Source organism: Sebastes umbrosus, chromosome 7, assembly GCF_015220745.1.
Source record: "Sebastes umbrosus isolate fSebUmb1 chromosome 7, fSebUmb1.pri, whole genome shotgun sequence".
Taxonomy (NCBI): Eukaryota; Metazoa; Chordata; class Actinopteri; order Perciformes; family Sebastidae; genus Sebastes; species Sebastes umbrosus.
Window position 1 is genome coordinate 17,983,741 of NC_051275.1, and position 14,838 is coordinate 17,998,578.

At 39.2% G+C, this 14,838-nt stretch overlaps 2 protein-coding genes across 3 annotated transcripts in view; one reads left to right on the top strand and one right to left on the bottom strand.

Moving 5' to 3' along the window:
• The first annotated feature begins 982 nt into the window (after positions 1-982).
• mlf1 (myeloid leukemia factor 1) lies at positions 983-11,720 on the top strand. 2 transcript variants are annotated; one of them, XM_037775276.1, is made up of 8 exons: positions 983-1,159; positions 2,536-2,698; positions 7,745-7,789; positions 9,804-9,887; positions 9,999-10,127; positions 10,739-10,898; positions 11,275-11,413; positions 11,608-11,720. In XM_037775276.1, the coding sequence occupies exons 1-8, from the start codon at positions 1,113-1,115 to the stop codon at positions 11,636-11,638; spliced, it is 798 nt and encodes a 265-aa protein (XP_037631204.1). In that variant the 5' UTR covers positions 983-1,112; the 3' UTR covers positions 11,639-11,720. The 2 variants fall into 2 exon arrangements, with proteins under 2 accessions (XP_037631204.1, XP_037631205.1); XM_037775277.1 differs by lacking the exon at positions 7,745-7,789.
• A 1,525-nt stretch (positions 11,721-13,245) lies between these two features.
• med29 (mediator complex subunit 29) overlaps positions 13,246-14,838 on the bottom strand; it is a 2,758-nt gene continuing 1,165 nt past the window's right edge. Inside the window, exon 4 of the mRNA XM_037775278.1 lies at positions 13,246-13,992. Within this exon, the coding sequence (XP_037631206.1) occupies positions 13,765-13,992 (228 nt within the window). The 3' untranslated portion in view covers positions 13,246-13,764. The remainder of the gene's footprint in view (positions 13,993-14,838) is intronic.

The following is a 14,838-nucleotide window of genomic DNA, read 5'->3' on the forward strand; positions in this document are numbered from 1 at the left end:
GAATGAGTCACTCTGCCATCCAGTAACGTATTAAAAGTAGCCTGAGTCACCCTTAGGTCACCATATATCTCTCAGGTCTGCATCAGGATTGACATAAGACTTGAGCTAAAAAAAAAGTTTGGGGCAGGTGAGAAGACGTTTACACCAGTCTTAGGTCAATCCTGATGCAGACCAAAGAGATAAGGTGATACTATCCAGAGATTTATTAGTTTATTCAATGTTTTGTCCCTGTTTGAGTGGGGATTCAAGGCAGTGAACAGTTCACACTGAGGCCTATTTGTGGAACAGCCAGATGGTAAATCTATACTGAGTCTGGGGACACGGTGTGTCAATCCCGTACCCTCAAAATAGTCAGTGTTGTAATGACAAAATAAATGTACAAAATGATTTGCTAAGGCAAGCACACAAATTTGTAACAAAAATTTGTGAGTACAAGAATATCTTTAGAAACAAAAAAAGTCTAGTAATTTCATCCTATAGAGTGCTGCCTTGTTATTTCTCCTTCACCTTATAAAATATTTCTGTAATTTGATATTAGTATAACTAGCTGCAAAGAGCTTACACAGCACACATCTAATGTTGTGGTGACATCTATGCAGCAAGATATGAAAATGTTGTTTTTATATATATATATCATACATATATATCATATATATATATATATATATATATAATATATATATATGACATCTATGCAGCAAGATATGAAAATGTTGTTTTTAAATATATATATATATAAATATATATATATATATATATAAATATATCTCTATATATATATAGAGATATATATATATATATCATATATATATCATAAGACATTACTGGAGTGCCGTTGCCATGGCAGCCACCCACAACATACAGCGCGCGGATAGAGCCTATTCAAAGCTTCGAATAACCAGCCAATCAGAGGGCCGGGTTGGCATCACGTGTCCGGTGTCACAGTGAGTTTGGTTCTACATCATATTTCATGCCTCCTCCTCCTCACCATAGTAACACCACCGAGGCTGAGCGGGGCTGCTGCTGGGACACCTGTAGAGGAACGGATTATCTTTTATTTAGAAAATCCTAATCTCAGTTTTTGTTTTTTACAGCCTCAAAAATCCGTGGAAATGTTCAACAGTAATCGTGGGGAGTTTGATGAGGACCCGTTCTTCTCGTGAGTAGCTAAACTGTTTTATTCATAACTTGTTAATGCTAACTTTAAAAATTGAATTTCAACATTAGCCATTTCAATGTCATGACACTGTTACCTAGCAACAGCTGCTGGACTGATGGACACTGTTTTTTTTGTATGTAAAGTTATATTAATTTATATTTATAGACCTCTTTATGAAGTAGTAGAGCATTATTTTTTTTATTTTTTTAACAATATTTCTATTGCATTTTACATATAGACATATATAAACATACAGACAGACTAATTTATATTTATAGACCTACTAGTAGTAGTAGAGCATTATTTTTTTATTTTTTTTTAAACAATATTTTTTTTTAATTTTACATATAGACATATATAAACATACAGACAGACTAATTTATATTTATAGACCTACTAGTAGTAGTAGAGCATTATTTTTTTTATTTTTTTTTAAACAATATTGTTTTTTAATTTTACATATAGACATATATAAACATACAGACAGACTAATTTATATTTATAGACCTACTAGTAGTAGTAGAGTATTATTTTTTTTATTTTTTTTTAAACAATATTTTTTTTTAATTTTACATATAGACATATATAAACATACAGACAGACTAATTTATATTTATAGACCTACTAGTAGTAGTAGAGTATTATTTTTTTTATTTTTTTTTAAACAATATTTTTTTTTAATTTTACATATAGACATATATACACATACAGACAGGCTAACAATATTAAATTATACAATGAAATGTTTAGTCAGAATTTCAAAGAAAGAGGGACATGACATTTCATGTATTTCACATATCTAACAAAGAAAACAAAGAAAATAAAAGATAAGACAAAATAAATAAATACCTCAAAGAAGAAGAACAAAAAAAAACAACAATTTCAACAACAACACTCAGCAACACACAGCAGATTCAAATTCTGCTGCTTTTCCTCTGGTTATGTATAGTTGAGCATTATTTGGTGGCCTCCATGTACTAGTGACATAATTTCCAGTACAATTTGGAGAAAGTGATTGAAATATTTATACATTTTAATAACTATCTACATACATACATACTGTGTGCCTCCAGTCACTTTGACTTATTGCATGAGTGAACACCAGCTGAGTTAGTGTGGCCACACTTGACCTTAGGGGTGTTTCTTATTTGAATGTGTTCATTGAAGAATATATCTGTAATGGTCTCCAAGATGGCATAGGTGATAGAGGAAGTACAGTGTCAGGTGTAGAGATATTTTATTTTTCCTCTCCAGGAAACCTGTATCGTGGTTTGCAGTCCTCAACATAAACTTTGCAGATTTGCTTAGACTTTTCTTAGTGGAAGTTGAGATTCACTTTGTCTTCCTCTCTCTCTCTCTCTCTCTCTCTGACATAGGGATCCTTTCCGGGCTCACAGGGAACATATGCGGCAGATGATGCGCAGCTTCTCTGAGCCATACGGCGGGCAAACAATGCCCAGTATAATGGATGGGAGAAACCGTGGTTGTGACATGGCGGAACATCCAAGCTCATCCCTGGCGCTGAGGGGCGAACACAGGGTGAGAACATGCATTTCAAGAAGAACTCCTTTTACAATTATGAGTGGTTTGTGTACTTGTGGACTTAAAGGTCCCATATTATAAAAAAGTGCGATTTTCATGTTTTGCTATTATAAAGCAGGTTTAAGTCCTATATAAATACTGTGAAAGTATCGAAACACTCAATCCACAGGGAAATACACACAGCTCGTATTCAGAAACTCTGCATTTGAAACAAGCTGTCAGGATTTCTGCCCATACGTGATGTCATGAATATACAATATTTAGACCCTTGACACAATTTTAAACGTAAACATTCTAAATGTGTCCCAGTTTATTCTTGGTTGCAGTGTATGTGAATGTCACCAGCTGACGGGAAGTACACATGGACCCAAGCTGTTGCCTAGCAATGCAATTCTGTTACAATTCCGTCAAAATCCGCTAAAACGGAGCGTTTCAGACAGAGGGTAAATACAGGCATATTCAGGCAGACAGTATGAGGAAAATAAAGGGTTTTTGAACATTACAGCATGTAAACATGTTCTAGTAGAAACACAAAATACAAGTATGAACCTGAAAATGAGCATAATATGGGACCTTTAAGTGATACCAGTGTATTCCTGCATCCATATGTGTGTACAGGCACATGACTGACTAACCTACATACATATGATTTGGGTCTATGTGGGATGAAGGTTGAAGCCTCTGCTTCAGCAGTTCGCTCATACAATTAATTAGGCCTCATGACCCTCCTTGTCCACTGCTCATAGCAGAAGATTAGCGTTTGGAGGAAGCGCTAAGTTTACTAAGGTTATAGTGGAAGCTGGCCACTGGCAGCGTAACTGGAGCACCACTCACTGAGGTATGGGGCCATGTGAGTCTCTGGTTTAGTAGAAGGGCAACCCCCTTGGCCTCTCTGGACAGTTATATCTAGCCCTGAGGAGCCCTATTTATAGTGCATTGTTCCACTGACACACTGCTTTCTTGCGAATACGCTCACAGACTTCTTTAACACTCAAACCAATAGGACCCCAGAGAATTCTGCTTTACTCTGCTGAGATGAGCTGCTGCTGCTAGAAATAACAGTTTATTTTGATATCATTCTAGCTGGCCCAGTATAGTTTATCTTCAAATATTACTGCTTACCCATAAATCTTTGAACCATACACTTCTGTTCCGTTGTAAATTATTCAATTAATCGTCGACTATTTGGATAATCGATTAATCGAGTCATTTTTTAATAAAAAAAAAGAAAAAAATCTGTAATTCCAGCTTCTTAAATGTGAATATTTTCTGGTTTCTTTTCTCATCTTTGACAGTAAACTGAATATCTTTAAGTTGTGGACAAAACAAGACATTTGAGAACGTCATCTTGGGCTTTGAGAAACACCGATCGACATGTTTCACCATTTTCTGACATTTTATAGACCAAACAACCAATCGATTAATCAACAATGAAAATAACCGCTAGTTGCAGCCCTACTTCTGTTATATTACCTAAGGATAAGGCTGTAAAAGCTGTGGCGATTCAGTATTTGTAATAAGAAACATTTTCAATAACTGTTTGTTTCAGTACATTTTGATGTTATTTGTGCAGCATAGTAATGAAAAGGCTAGCTGAAAAGGGGGATAGCTTTATCTGCTACGTTTTGCACCCGTTCACCTTTCCCAAATCAGCCACTGTACTGCTTATATATCCCTGCTAAATCAATCTTAGTCCCTGTCATCTGCTTTAATCCCGCTATCTCATGAGAGCCTGTATATTTATCCTTGATAATGACTTTCATCAGAAGCCTGCATGACCTCAATAGCCAGCAGCCTGCTTTCTCTTTATTAGCATCATGCCATTCACTAGCTAATGCCAGCTGAGGAGGAGCTCTGAGGACTTGACTAATGTCATCGGTGACAGTGGGTGAAATGGAGCTACACTGCCAAGTGTCAATCCAAACAAATTATCGAATCTAATAATAGGAGTAATATACTGTTTTTTGTATATGTTTCAAATGTTGTTTGACTTGTCCGTCAGTTGTTGACAAGATATTGTTAACGTATAAGTATGAAAGTTGAGTTTTTTGAGGAACAACAGGTTATTATGAGGTGTTAGTTTTTTCTGCTGAGCTGGATCACAAGTTGCAGCAATTGCAATTAGCAAAATAATCATTTGTGATGTCTCTGCAATATTGAGAAGGACCATGTGAAAGGATCTTTTTTTTTTACTTGATTCATGCACAGACATTTGGATAGGAGATGCAGATGTGAGATCTATGAATATTTCCATAGCCTCCCGATCCCTAGGCTGCTTTGTTTGTCACGAACAATAAACAGAATACCTACTGTCTGGTAAAATACATGGAATTAAGGTTAACTGAATTACCATAAGGAATCCACAGTTTACATCACACAACTCTGCTCTCTAACTCCCACACACGCACTCATTTATGTGAAGATGAGGAGCAGTCTTGTGGTGCCCAGCAGTGGTCAGAGGGCTGGAGCTCTGGGTGCTGTGTTGTTGGCTTTGGAAAGGCATCATGTCTGCGGATGTCATGGACACTCTGTTTTCTCATTGTTGCTCTTTTGGTCCATCTGTTTGGCAGAACGTGTCTTGGCAGTGCTGGTGCATTAGCAGCTAGATGACAGACAGCTCGCGCTCATTCTGCTCTCCGATATCACAGGCACAAATGTGCACACAAAAATACATACATAAACACACACACACATGCAGTATTAAAACACAAGCACAATTACACACAGTCACAGCATGCAAACTGACACAGACACGCTGGCATGCAAATACACACACGCACATTGGTCGCATACTGCTGGAAGGCTTTTACTTCTTGTATTAACTCGCTAAGCATCAGATTCGCAATAGGAAAATAAGTCCCATCTCACCTTCCAAGGCTGCTATGAGTTCCCAAATTTCCTAGTTTCTTGCCAATATCCACTACCTGATTCATATCACCTTTCAAAGCACTCGTTCATCAGGACACTTGTCCGCCGAGGAGGTTATGTTTTCAATTTGTTTGAAAACCACTGGCCCGATTTTCATAAAATTTGGTGGAAGGGTGAATCATGGGTCGTATACACAAATTATTTTTCACTTTCATTAACATTGCAAGATAGGGCATGGCCTTAGGCGGAGGTCTGCGCTCTCCGCGTGCTCTTCTAGTTTATAAAACTACCGCAAAATGACAATCAAGCATCATTATAAGTTAGATGTACTTTCTTTGATTCTGTGATTTATACCAGTGAGCAATCTCTGGGGCTGAAAAGTGAAGCCAATGCTGAAGTGTTTTAAACTAGCATTCTTTCTAATAGCCAGCAGGGGGCGACTCCTCTGGTTGCAAAAAGAAGTCTGATTGTATAGAAGTCTATGAGAAAATGAGCCTACTTCTCACTTGATTTATTACCTCAGTAAACATTGTAAACATGAGTTTATGGTCTCAATCGCTAGTTTCAAGTCTTCTTCAATACAGCATGATGTTCATTCAGTAAATTATGGTCCCATTTAGAGTCAGATAGACCATAAAGCAGGGTATGCTTTAGGGCGTGGCTACCTTGTGATTGACAGGTTTCTTCCACAGTGTTGTCCAGTCTGCGAGTTGTCCGTGTTTTTGTCCTACAACTTTAACCCTTTCACAGTATGTTTTCAGTTCAAGAAAGTTAATTATAACCTTTTCGGTCACCTAAAAATGTCTTATTCAGTTCGGTTGTACTTAGCTCCACCTTCTCGTGTCACTTCTGGTTGCAAAAGACTAAGATGGCGATGGCCAAAAAACGGTTTCAAAACGGCAGTCCACAAACCAATGGGTGACGTCACGGAGACTACGTCCACTTCTTATATACAGTCTATGGTTTATACTGGTGTGACTGGTGGTGCTAGGACTATGTTAAGACTAGGTAGATCTGATATCGTATTTGTTGTAGATTTATGCCATTTAAGTCCAATTTTCCTCCTGCTCTGGCACAAAAATTACACCCCTCATTCACACACAGCAGCTCTAAAAAACACCCCAGTCCCACAATCAGATTCAGTGCCTCCTTACCTTCTCTGTGCTCTTCTAGAGCATACATTTAACAAAATACCTCTTAACTCCCCTGGTGATGCACCACTTCTTAGGTGTTATGCATTTGCAGCACAAACACTCACTTTCCCTTTTAAGTATGAATCATATCTACAGCACATGTCCCTGACGGTGTAACTCATAGCTCCCCCAGTTGAGGCCTGCCTCAGAGGGCACAGTGGCAGGTCAATATCAGATTGAGAGAGATGGAAAAGCGAATGTCAATCTGCAGTAGTCCAGACAGCCTAAAATAATGTGTTAAAGACCACCGGGTCTACGTTCCTTATCTCGCACCCTCTGCTCAACCCCGGTCTAAATATAATGCTGGCAGATATGTAACTGGCATTTATTAGTTCATAGATGCCACTCTGGGATAAAATTGGCTGTGAGGCTTCATAGATACTAGTCAGGAGCGTTTTACATCAGCTTGACATTTGAAAAGAGCTGAGAGAGCAGCCTTGGACTCTTTGACCCCTGTTAGATCCCTGTCCTGACGGGTCCATCCAGCCTTCCTAGAATGAAGCTCGGTTTCAGTGTTAAACCCACGCTAATCTCTGGCAATGCGACCCAATTACACATGGAACACAAGTCATTCAACACCCCACTGATTACGCACAATACCCCTGTGCATCACAGCCCCAGAAAATACACACACTCGCATAGCGGCGGCTGTCGAGATGCTTATCCAGGGCCGCGGGGTCATAAACACCTGCGGTTTTGGCCCAGAGAACAGAGGCCAGGGTCTGACTGAAGGCTGCAGGCCGCTCCCTCCTCACTCCCAGAAGGTTCATGGCCTTGGAGGGTTGTGCTTTAGGCTGTGGGGAGAGCTCTGTGTCAAGGGCTTAGTGACCGATGTAAGACAACCTAACAGCTTTCTGGCAACAACCTCTACAAACATGCAAAAGGTCTGCAAAGATTTATGTGCGTGAACATGTGTATGTGTGTGTAACATGCTATACAATACTGTGCTATGTTGCTAAACTGATATTGTTTGACTCCTCAGGATATGAGCCGGTCATTGTTGCCCTTTGGCAGTATTGACAACACGGTCAGTATATCCATCTGCTGATCAACTGCACTGTCATATGAGTTTCTCATTGAAGTACTTTTAAGTGCATGCTCTAACTTCATAACTGACTCTGCCCATTATGGTGACTATAAGTGGTCAGTAAAGAGTTCACAGTGTTTTCCTCTACATTCACTCCAAATTTACACCATCACGCAAATCCACATGCACAAGATTGCGTTATTTCTCATCATCATATTGCCAGCAATCATTTTAACTCAGTTACAGTATAGTTTAAAGGGCCACTGTGTAGCATTTCAAGGGATTAGCAGAAGGGGAATATAATATTAATTATTTAGCGTATTATCACCTGAAAACTAAGAATCGTGTTTTTGCTATCTTAGAATGAGCCCTTCATATCTACATAGGGAGCAGGTCCTCTTCCACAGAGTCCGACATGTTGCTCCGCCATGTTTCTACAGTAGCCCAGAACGGACAAACCAAACACTGGCTCTAGAGAGAGCCTTTCACGTCTTTACGTTACATGAAGGCCACTGCAGTTCTCCGACATGCTTGTGAAACTGTGGTAACGTGAGCCGCAGGGTGCAAAACCATGGTACCGTCAGCCGCCGTCTGACTTCCGTTGCTCGTAAAGTAGTGTTATTATGGTAAGGATGGCACTCGTCGGCTCACGCTACCGCAGTCTTGGAAAGGGAAGAGTGAACGGAGGGGTACTCAGTTGGTTGCAATCTGCAACCACACCACTGGATGCCGCTGAATCCTACACACTGTCCCTTTAACCTGAACCTGTTGCTCGCTTCTTAAGCCGCCCACTCATGATCAGCAGTTAAATTGCTCTGCGTTTGCTGTGCCGTTGTTTTCCTATGGGGAGAGCGGTGCCGCCCAACTAAGCAGAAGCGCTATCCTTGGCGTGAAGCACCACTCAAAATTGCCACCGAGCGTTGCGTTCAAATTATTCCAACTTTGACCTTGCTGTCTGCTGACCTTTCAAAGCGCAACGAATGAGATAACAGCTGCAACTGTTGTTGTTGCTGCCTTGAAACAGTGAATGGCGTTCCTTGAACACTTATTGTAGATTTAGTATTATAAAATAATTAGAGAATACGAAATAATTTGCTCAACCACAACTAACAAATCGGTCATTACACACCTCAAAAAAAGCACACACACCACTGCCACAGTTAAAAAATAATTCTTGTGGAAACACTGTGACCATTATGTGGAATGACTAGTGAGTTGCTTTCTGAGGTTTGCAAAATCTAATATAGCTGCTGTTCTTAACTGCAACATCTTCACCGTTGTTCCTTTGACAAGATAACGGTTATCTCTTTAGCTGCTTTTACATTACAAGGATGAAACCATAGCGATCTGCAGTGTCTACCTGTCTTTCTTTTTTGTGGCTGTACCCTAACAGAATATCTAATGAGAACACATTTTGTATGCATGCTGATTGATGGCATCTTACTGCGACATGCATGACTGACTTGAGTCAAAGACTTGAGACTTGAGGCAAAGGTGGTACCTCAACTGTGACCTACAGAAACTTTATGCATATATTTAATAGGAAAATAAATGTGAACATGCACTGGGTCCTAAGAACTAAGAAGAATTTTTGAGTTACAATCTAGTTATATGAGGTGCTTTACATTTTTATTATAAAGACAGTGATGTGTTTTTTTAATTTAAATGATACAGTTTACATGGTCTTATTACAAGCAAGATTTTTTGTCCTGCAATAAATCCAACCTTTATCAAATAAAGACATACATATTTGCATGCTGGACTTGGTTTCTAGTTTTGTAATGTTACGAGGTCACATGGTGAGGTGATAAAATGTGAATGTCCTGGCTACAGTGTCCCAGATGGCACACATGTAAGACACATTTAGCTCTCTGTACTGTGTGCAATTTTGTTTGTACACATGACGGAGTTGTTTATGAGCTGATAATGCCTAGCGACGTGTGGCACGCACGCGCCCAGCCATTCAACTCTTCTGGCCTTTTATGACTGTTCTTTTCCTTTTGTGTTGGTGCAGGACATGAATAGGAACCCATTAGGCATGTTCGACAACATGATGTCCAACATGAGAAACAGGATGCAGGACATGCACAGGAACGTTGTGAGTTTAATGATTTTTTTGTGTTGTCTCCTTTTTTGTTTCGCTGCTTTTCTCAGACTGTTGTGGCGCATAAACTGTAGCTGCTTAACGGTGTGTGTTTGTCTGTTTCAGGAGAACATGTCCACAGATACAAACACCCACTCGTTCAGCTCCTCATCAGTCATGACATATTCAAAGGTTGGAAATGAGCCTCCCAAGGTCTTCCAGTCGAGCTCATCGACACGTCGTGCCCCTGGAGGGGTAAGCACCCCATCAGATGTGTTACTACATCATATCACAGTACATTAGACCACAGTTCAGTACACTGCACTCAGAGAGATGTAAATCCTTCTGTAGAAGAGTGATCATGGTGATAACTTCCCTCTGGCCTTTCCATGTGAGAACATTATTGCAAGCAAACTTTTCTCATAGCGGCATATGACGCCCTGGTTCCCTTGACAAAAAGCCAATGGGGTTTTTCCTTTGGATTTTGGATTACTGCTCTGAGGCAAACAAACGTTTATGAGCGTGAATGCAATTGCGAGAAGTAAAAAGTTAACGTTAGGCTATAAACAAACTACATCTCGGTCGCAGTATACACAACGAGGCTGTAAAGGCAGACTAGTTGGCGTGATGACGTTTTGTAGTCTCATTTAGCCGTTTGTTAGCAACGGCCTTTTTTAAGACGTATATAAACTTCAAAATTCACCAATGGGATATTTACTGACATATTTTATATCGTAGAACAAAACGTTAAAATCTCTTCAGCTTGTGTTAACCACAGACCTTATTTCAGGCATCTAACTAAAACTTATTTATTCACCCATTTTTCATGGACCAACTGATGGGTTTTAATAATGTTTTATCACCAGATCAAGGAGACCCGGGAAGCAGTTAAAGACTCTGAGAGTGGTCTGGAAAAGATGTCCATTGGTCACCACATCCAGGACAGGGGACACGTTGTTGAGAAGAAATTCAACAAGAAGACCGGAGGGAAGGAGTTCAACCAGGACTTTCAGAATATGGATGAATGTATGTTAAAGTGTTTGTTTGTTTTTTTTGCCTTGAGACAGTTTCCATTCCCCGATAGTCTGCCCTCAACTACCCAAATGTTGCTTCTTTATCGAGTTGTTGCAGTAGCTAAGCATGGTTGTTCCATAAATGTAAAGGGTCCAGCCATATTTGTTGCACTACTTAAAAATGTGACTGGAGCTATTCCAGAGATCATTCTAATTGTGTCAATTGAATTATGAACCATGATTCACAGTATTAAAAAACCAAGACACCATTACAATGATAGATAAACTTAGACTTGTTAAGTAGACCAGCCGGTTGAACACGACATTTCTAGGCCATCAGTTCACAGACAGAATATTCCCTAACATGATCCTGATCCTCCGCCCCCCAGCTGAAGCACAAACTTTTGACGATGAGTGGCAGCAGGAGGTGTCCAAGTTTCTCCCGTCTGACCCAATGTCTCGTCTGGAGGAGCCCCGACATCGTGGCGTTCACTGGGCAGCCCTCACCGGTCCTGAGTCGGAGCACAGGTCAGTATAAACACGTTCAGACCCCATGTGGTGTTGAAGACAGGCCAGAATGTGCAGTTCAGGATCAAATGACAAACACACTGATAGCAGACACATACAGCATGCTTCGTTAAGTATATTGTGATGTTATGATACTGCAGTTAATTTAGCTTTCGAAAATGTGATTATTTTACTATGTTTTGTATTTTCCACAGTGACCAACCAAAGGGCAAGGCTGGGGGGTAAAAGCAACATGAAAGGTCCAGGCTCGACAAAGCAGTGAAAACATCTGTTTGTGTGCTTATTAAAATCTTTCGAGCATCATAAAGTACACTCTGGTGCTCTGTACCCCCCCCCCCCCCCCCACACACACACACACACACACAGACACACAGACACCCCGGTTTCATCATATAAACATCAGGAGGCACCGACCCAGATTTAGAAATGTTTAAGAGACTGAACGTTTTACATTTCTGCTGCGCATTTTCTAAAGCATACTGCACAATTACATTACAGTGGATATTTATTCTACTTTTTCATGGGTCAAATTACTCCAACCATCTCACTGTTAATATGCTGAATCTTAGCACAGCTCACACTTGAATTTGAAAACAGAAAGATGGGAAGACATATATAACAAAATCTGGAATATGTAGTGTGTTGGCTTTAGAGCAAGCAAAACTAGGACATCACGATAAAGTTAAAAAAGGGTCCTTAATCTTTCACAACAACCAGGAAACTAAAAGTGTAAATTAGTATTTCTATGGATGTAGCCATGTTGATACAGATTAAAATAATTTCATATAATGTAAGAAACACATTAATATGTAATTAGGGGTGTTAGGCACTACTTATGTTACACGTTAAAAGTCAAAGAGCAACTCTATGATTTGGCATCAGATTTATAGAATTTGCTCTATGTGTGGTATTCTGATGATGTCATTGTCATAATGCAACATAATGTAGTGACTTTGACTGTTTGAAATCCACTAATGCACTTAGACAATGTCTAAATTGTCTTTTTGTAATTATACTGTCTAGTACCTGATGCTCTAGAGATATACTGTATGTATTTTATCTGCTGTAAAATAATACTCTTCCCTTTTTATATGTTACTTTGGTTTCTCTTGTTTTTCATCTGATGAACTCTGTGCTGCGTAGCACGATATCTTGACAGCGTCTGGATTATTCTCAATAATTCTAGCTTTGTTCTTGTATATTTTTTCAAGCTTTAAAAATAAGTTATGTGTCAGACTATTGTCTGAAAATAAAAACATGAAGATTAATGTTGTGTTGTGTCTTTTTTTTTATCAGTTTCACGTTGATATTCACTGACAAGGAATAAGATAAGTTTCAATTTACAAATGCTGAACAGCAGTTAATGAACGTTACTGTAGGCCAGCAGAGGGTCTATGAGAGTGTGTATGTGTGATGAACCTCTCGTGTCTGTTTGGTAGTGACCCCTGGTAGTATTTTTGGATCCAAGCGCTTGTCAGTAACTCAGATTGGTCTGAGATGTTACACAGCTGCAGGCTCCCTTCTCACATGCTTGTGTATCAGACTTCATTAATTCCTTCGCTTCAACATACAGATAGGAAGGGGCTGAGCACCATTATATAGCTACGTATATACATATACATATACATAAAACAGTTCTTATAACTGAGTCCTCAGTTTGCTGTCTCCTTAGTATGTTTATGTAACTTGGAAGATGAGCCATTCAAGAGAACTTCTCAGGGTGTTAAACATGAACTCTGTGGTCAAACTTATGCCTCTCTGATGTGTCATGTGACAGGAATTCAGATACTTCTTTTACAGGATCCTCCAAAGACAAAGAGCTTGGCTATTACTCAATGCATGTGACCGTTTTTATTGGAAAGAAGCTTCATTCTACTGCATCTGGTCTGACATTTCGCTTCCCTTCTACTACTTCCAGCGTTAATTCTTTCAAAACTTTACTGCAGACAAAAAAGACAAAATGGTCAAATGAAACAATGTGTGGTTATTCACCTGCATATTTGAACAAATAATGCTTTACTCTTGTCTTCAACATAAGTACAAAGGTTTAATATTCAATACAAATAAGCTACAAAAGTCTTGTGAATAATGAGTTGGCAGCTACAACTCTGCCACCACCTGCTGGTCATCTTAGAACATGACTTTTTTATCTGAAATATTTACACAGTGTTTACAAGAAACATATCTTGCTTAAAAAAAAAATCAGAACCAAATATACAGAATCTTGAGAAATGAAACAGCATCTTAACCCAAACTGAGATCTGAATATGGGACAGCCTTGTATATGAAATCCATCATCCTTCTCATAAATGTCACCAGCTGTAGAAAGAGTTGGGATAGTTCACTCAGATCTACATGATTCCCTGAGGCGGTGCCTTCCCTGCGATCTTCTTGGAGCACTCCAGCAAAGCGTTGTGGATATCTTTGGCACAGGAGATCTGAGACTTGATCATGCCGAGGTATTGGGCGTAAGACATGGACTCTGTCTGCACTGTGTCCGGTTTGGTGGCTGTTGGGACCAGGTTGGGTGAGTGTTTGGCGCTGTCAATGCTCTGGGAGAGGCACTCGTATGCCAGTCGCTGCACAGAGGGAGACAAAACAGGAGTTTGTGTGGCATATTTTAAGCGTAGATACAGTATACGTAGCGTGTGTTACACATACACATTCACACCTACGGGCAATTTAGAGTCAAGGATTAACCTGCATGTCTTTGGACTGTGGGAGGAACCCGGAGAAAACACACACTTATTCAAACTACTGCTAATGAAATTCTTCATCTTACTTATTTCCAATGCAGTAGGCACAGTGTGTTGTGGCTGCAGTGTGAAATACCCTGTTAAAGCAATGGTCTATTCCACTACATTGATTCAAATGCTTTTCCAATGCTCCTTGTGAGGTGGGTTGGCAGTGTCTTATGGGATAATGACTCACTCCTCCCATCAATTTAATGTTAAAGTTATAAAAGGCTTTAACAGGGTTGAGCTTTATTTATTTACAGAAGCAATATATTTGAAGTAGAAAATAAGGGAAGGAACTTCCTTAATATTAGCTGTGATGACCAAAGAATGCCTGAAAACATCACCTGGTACTTCAACAATATGTGTGTGCATTGTTTATTGATTGAGATATTACTCGCTTTTAACAATCCCAGTTTTTTGTCAGATTAAATTTACATAATTCATTTGATTAATACAGAATCAAAATATTATATCCGCGAAATGATATGGCTTACAAGACTACCCTCCTTTTACATTTTTAAAGATACTGATTTTAAAACATATTCGACTACGATTGAAAATTCTGAATTGGCAAAAACTAGATTAGATTATTTCGATATTTCACATCTATTCCAATTGTTTAACAGACCCTAATTGTTTTTTTTCTTTTTATTCAACTTATTTTCCTTTCCTTACAATTTATTTGTT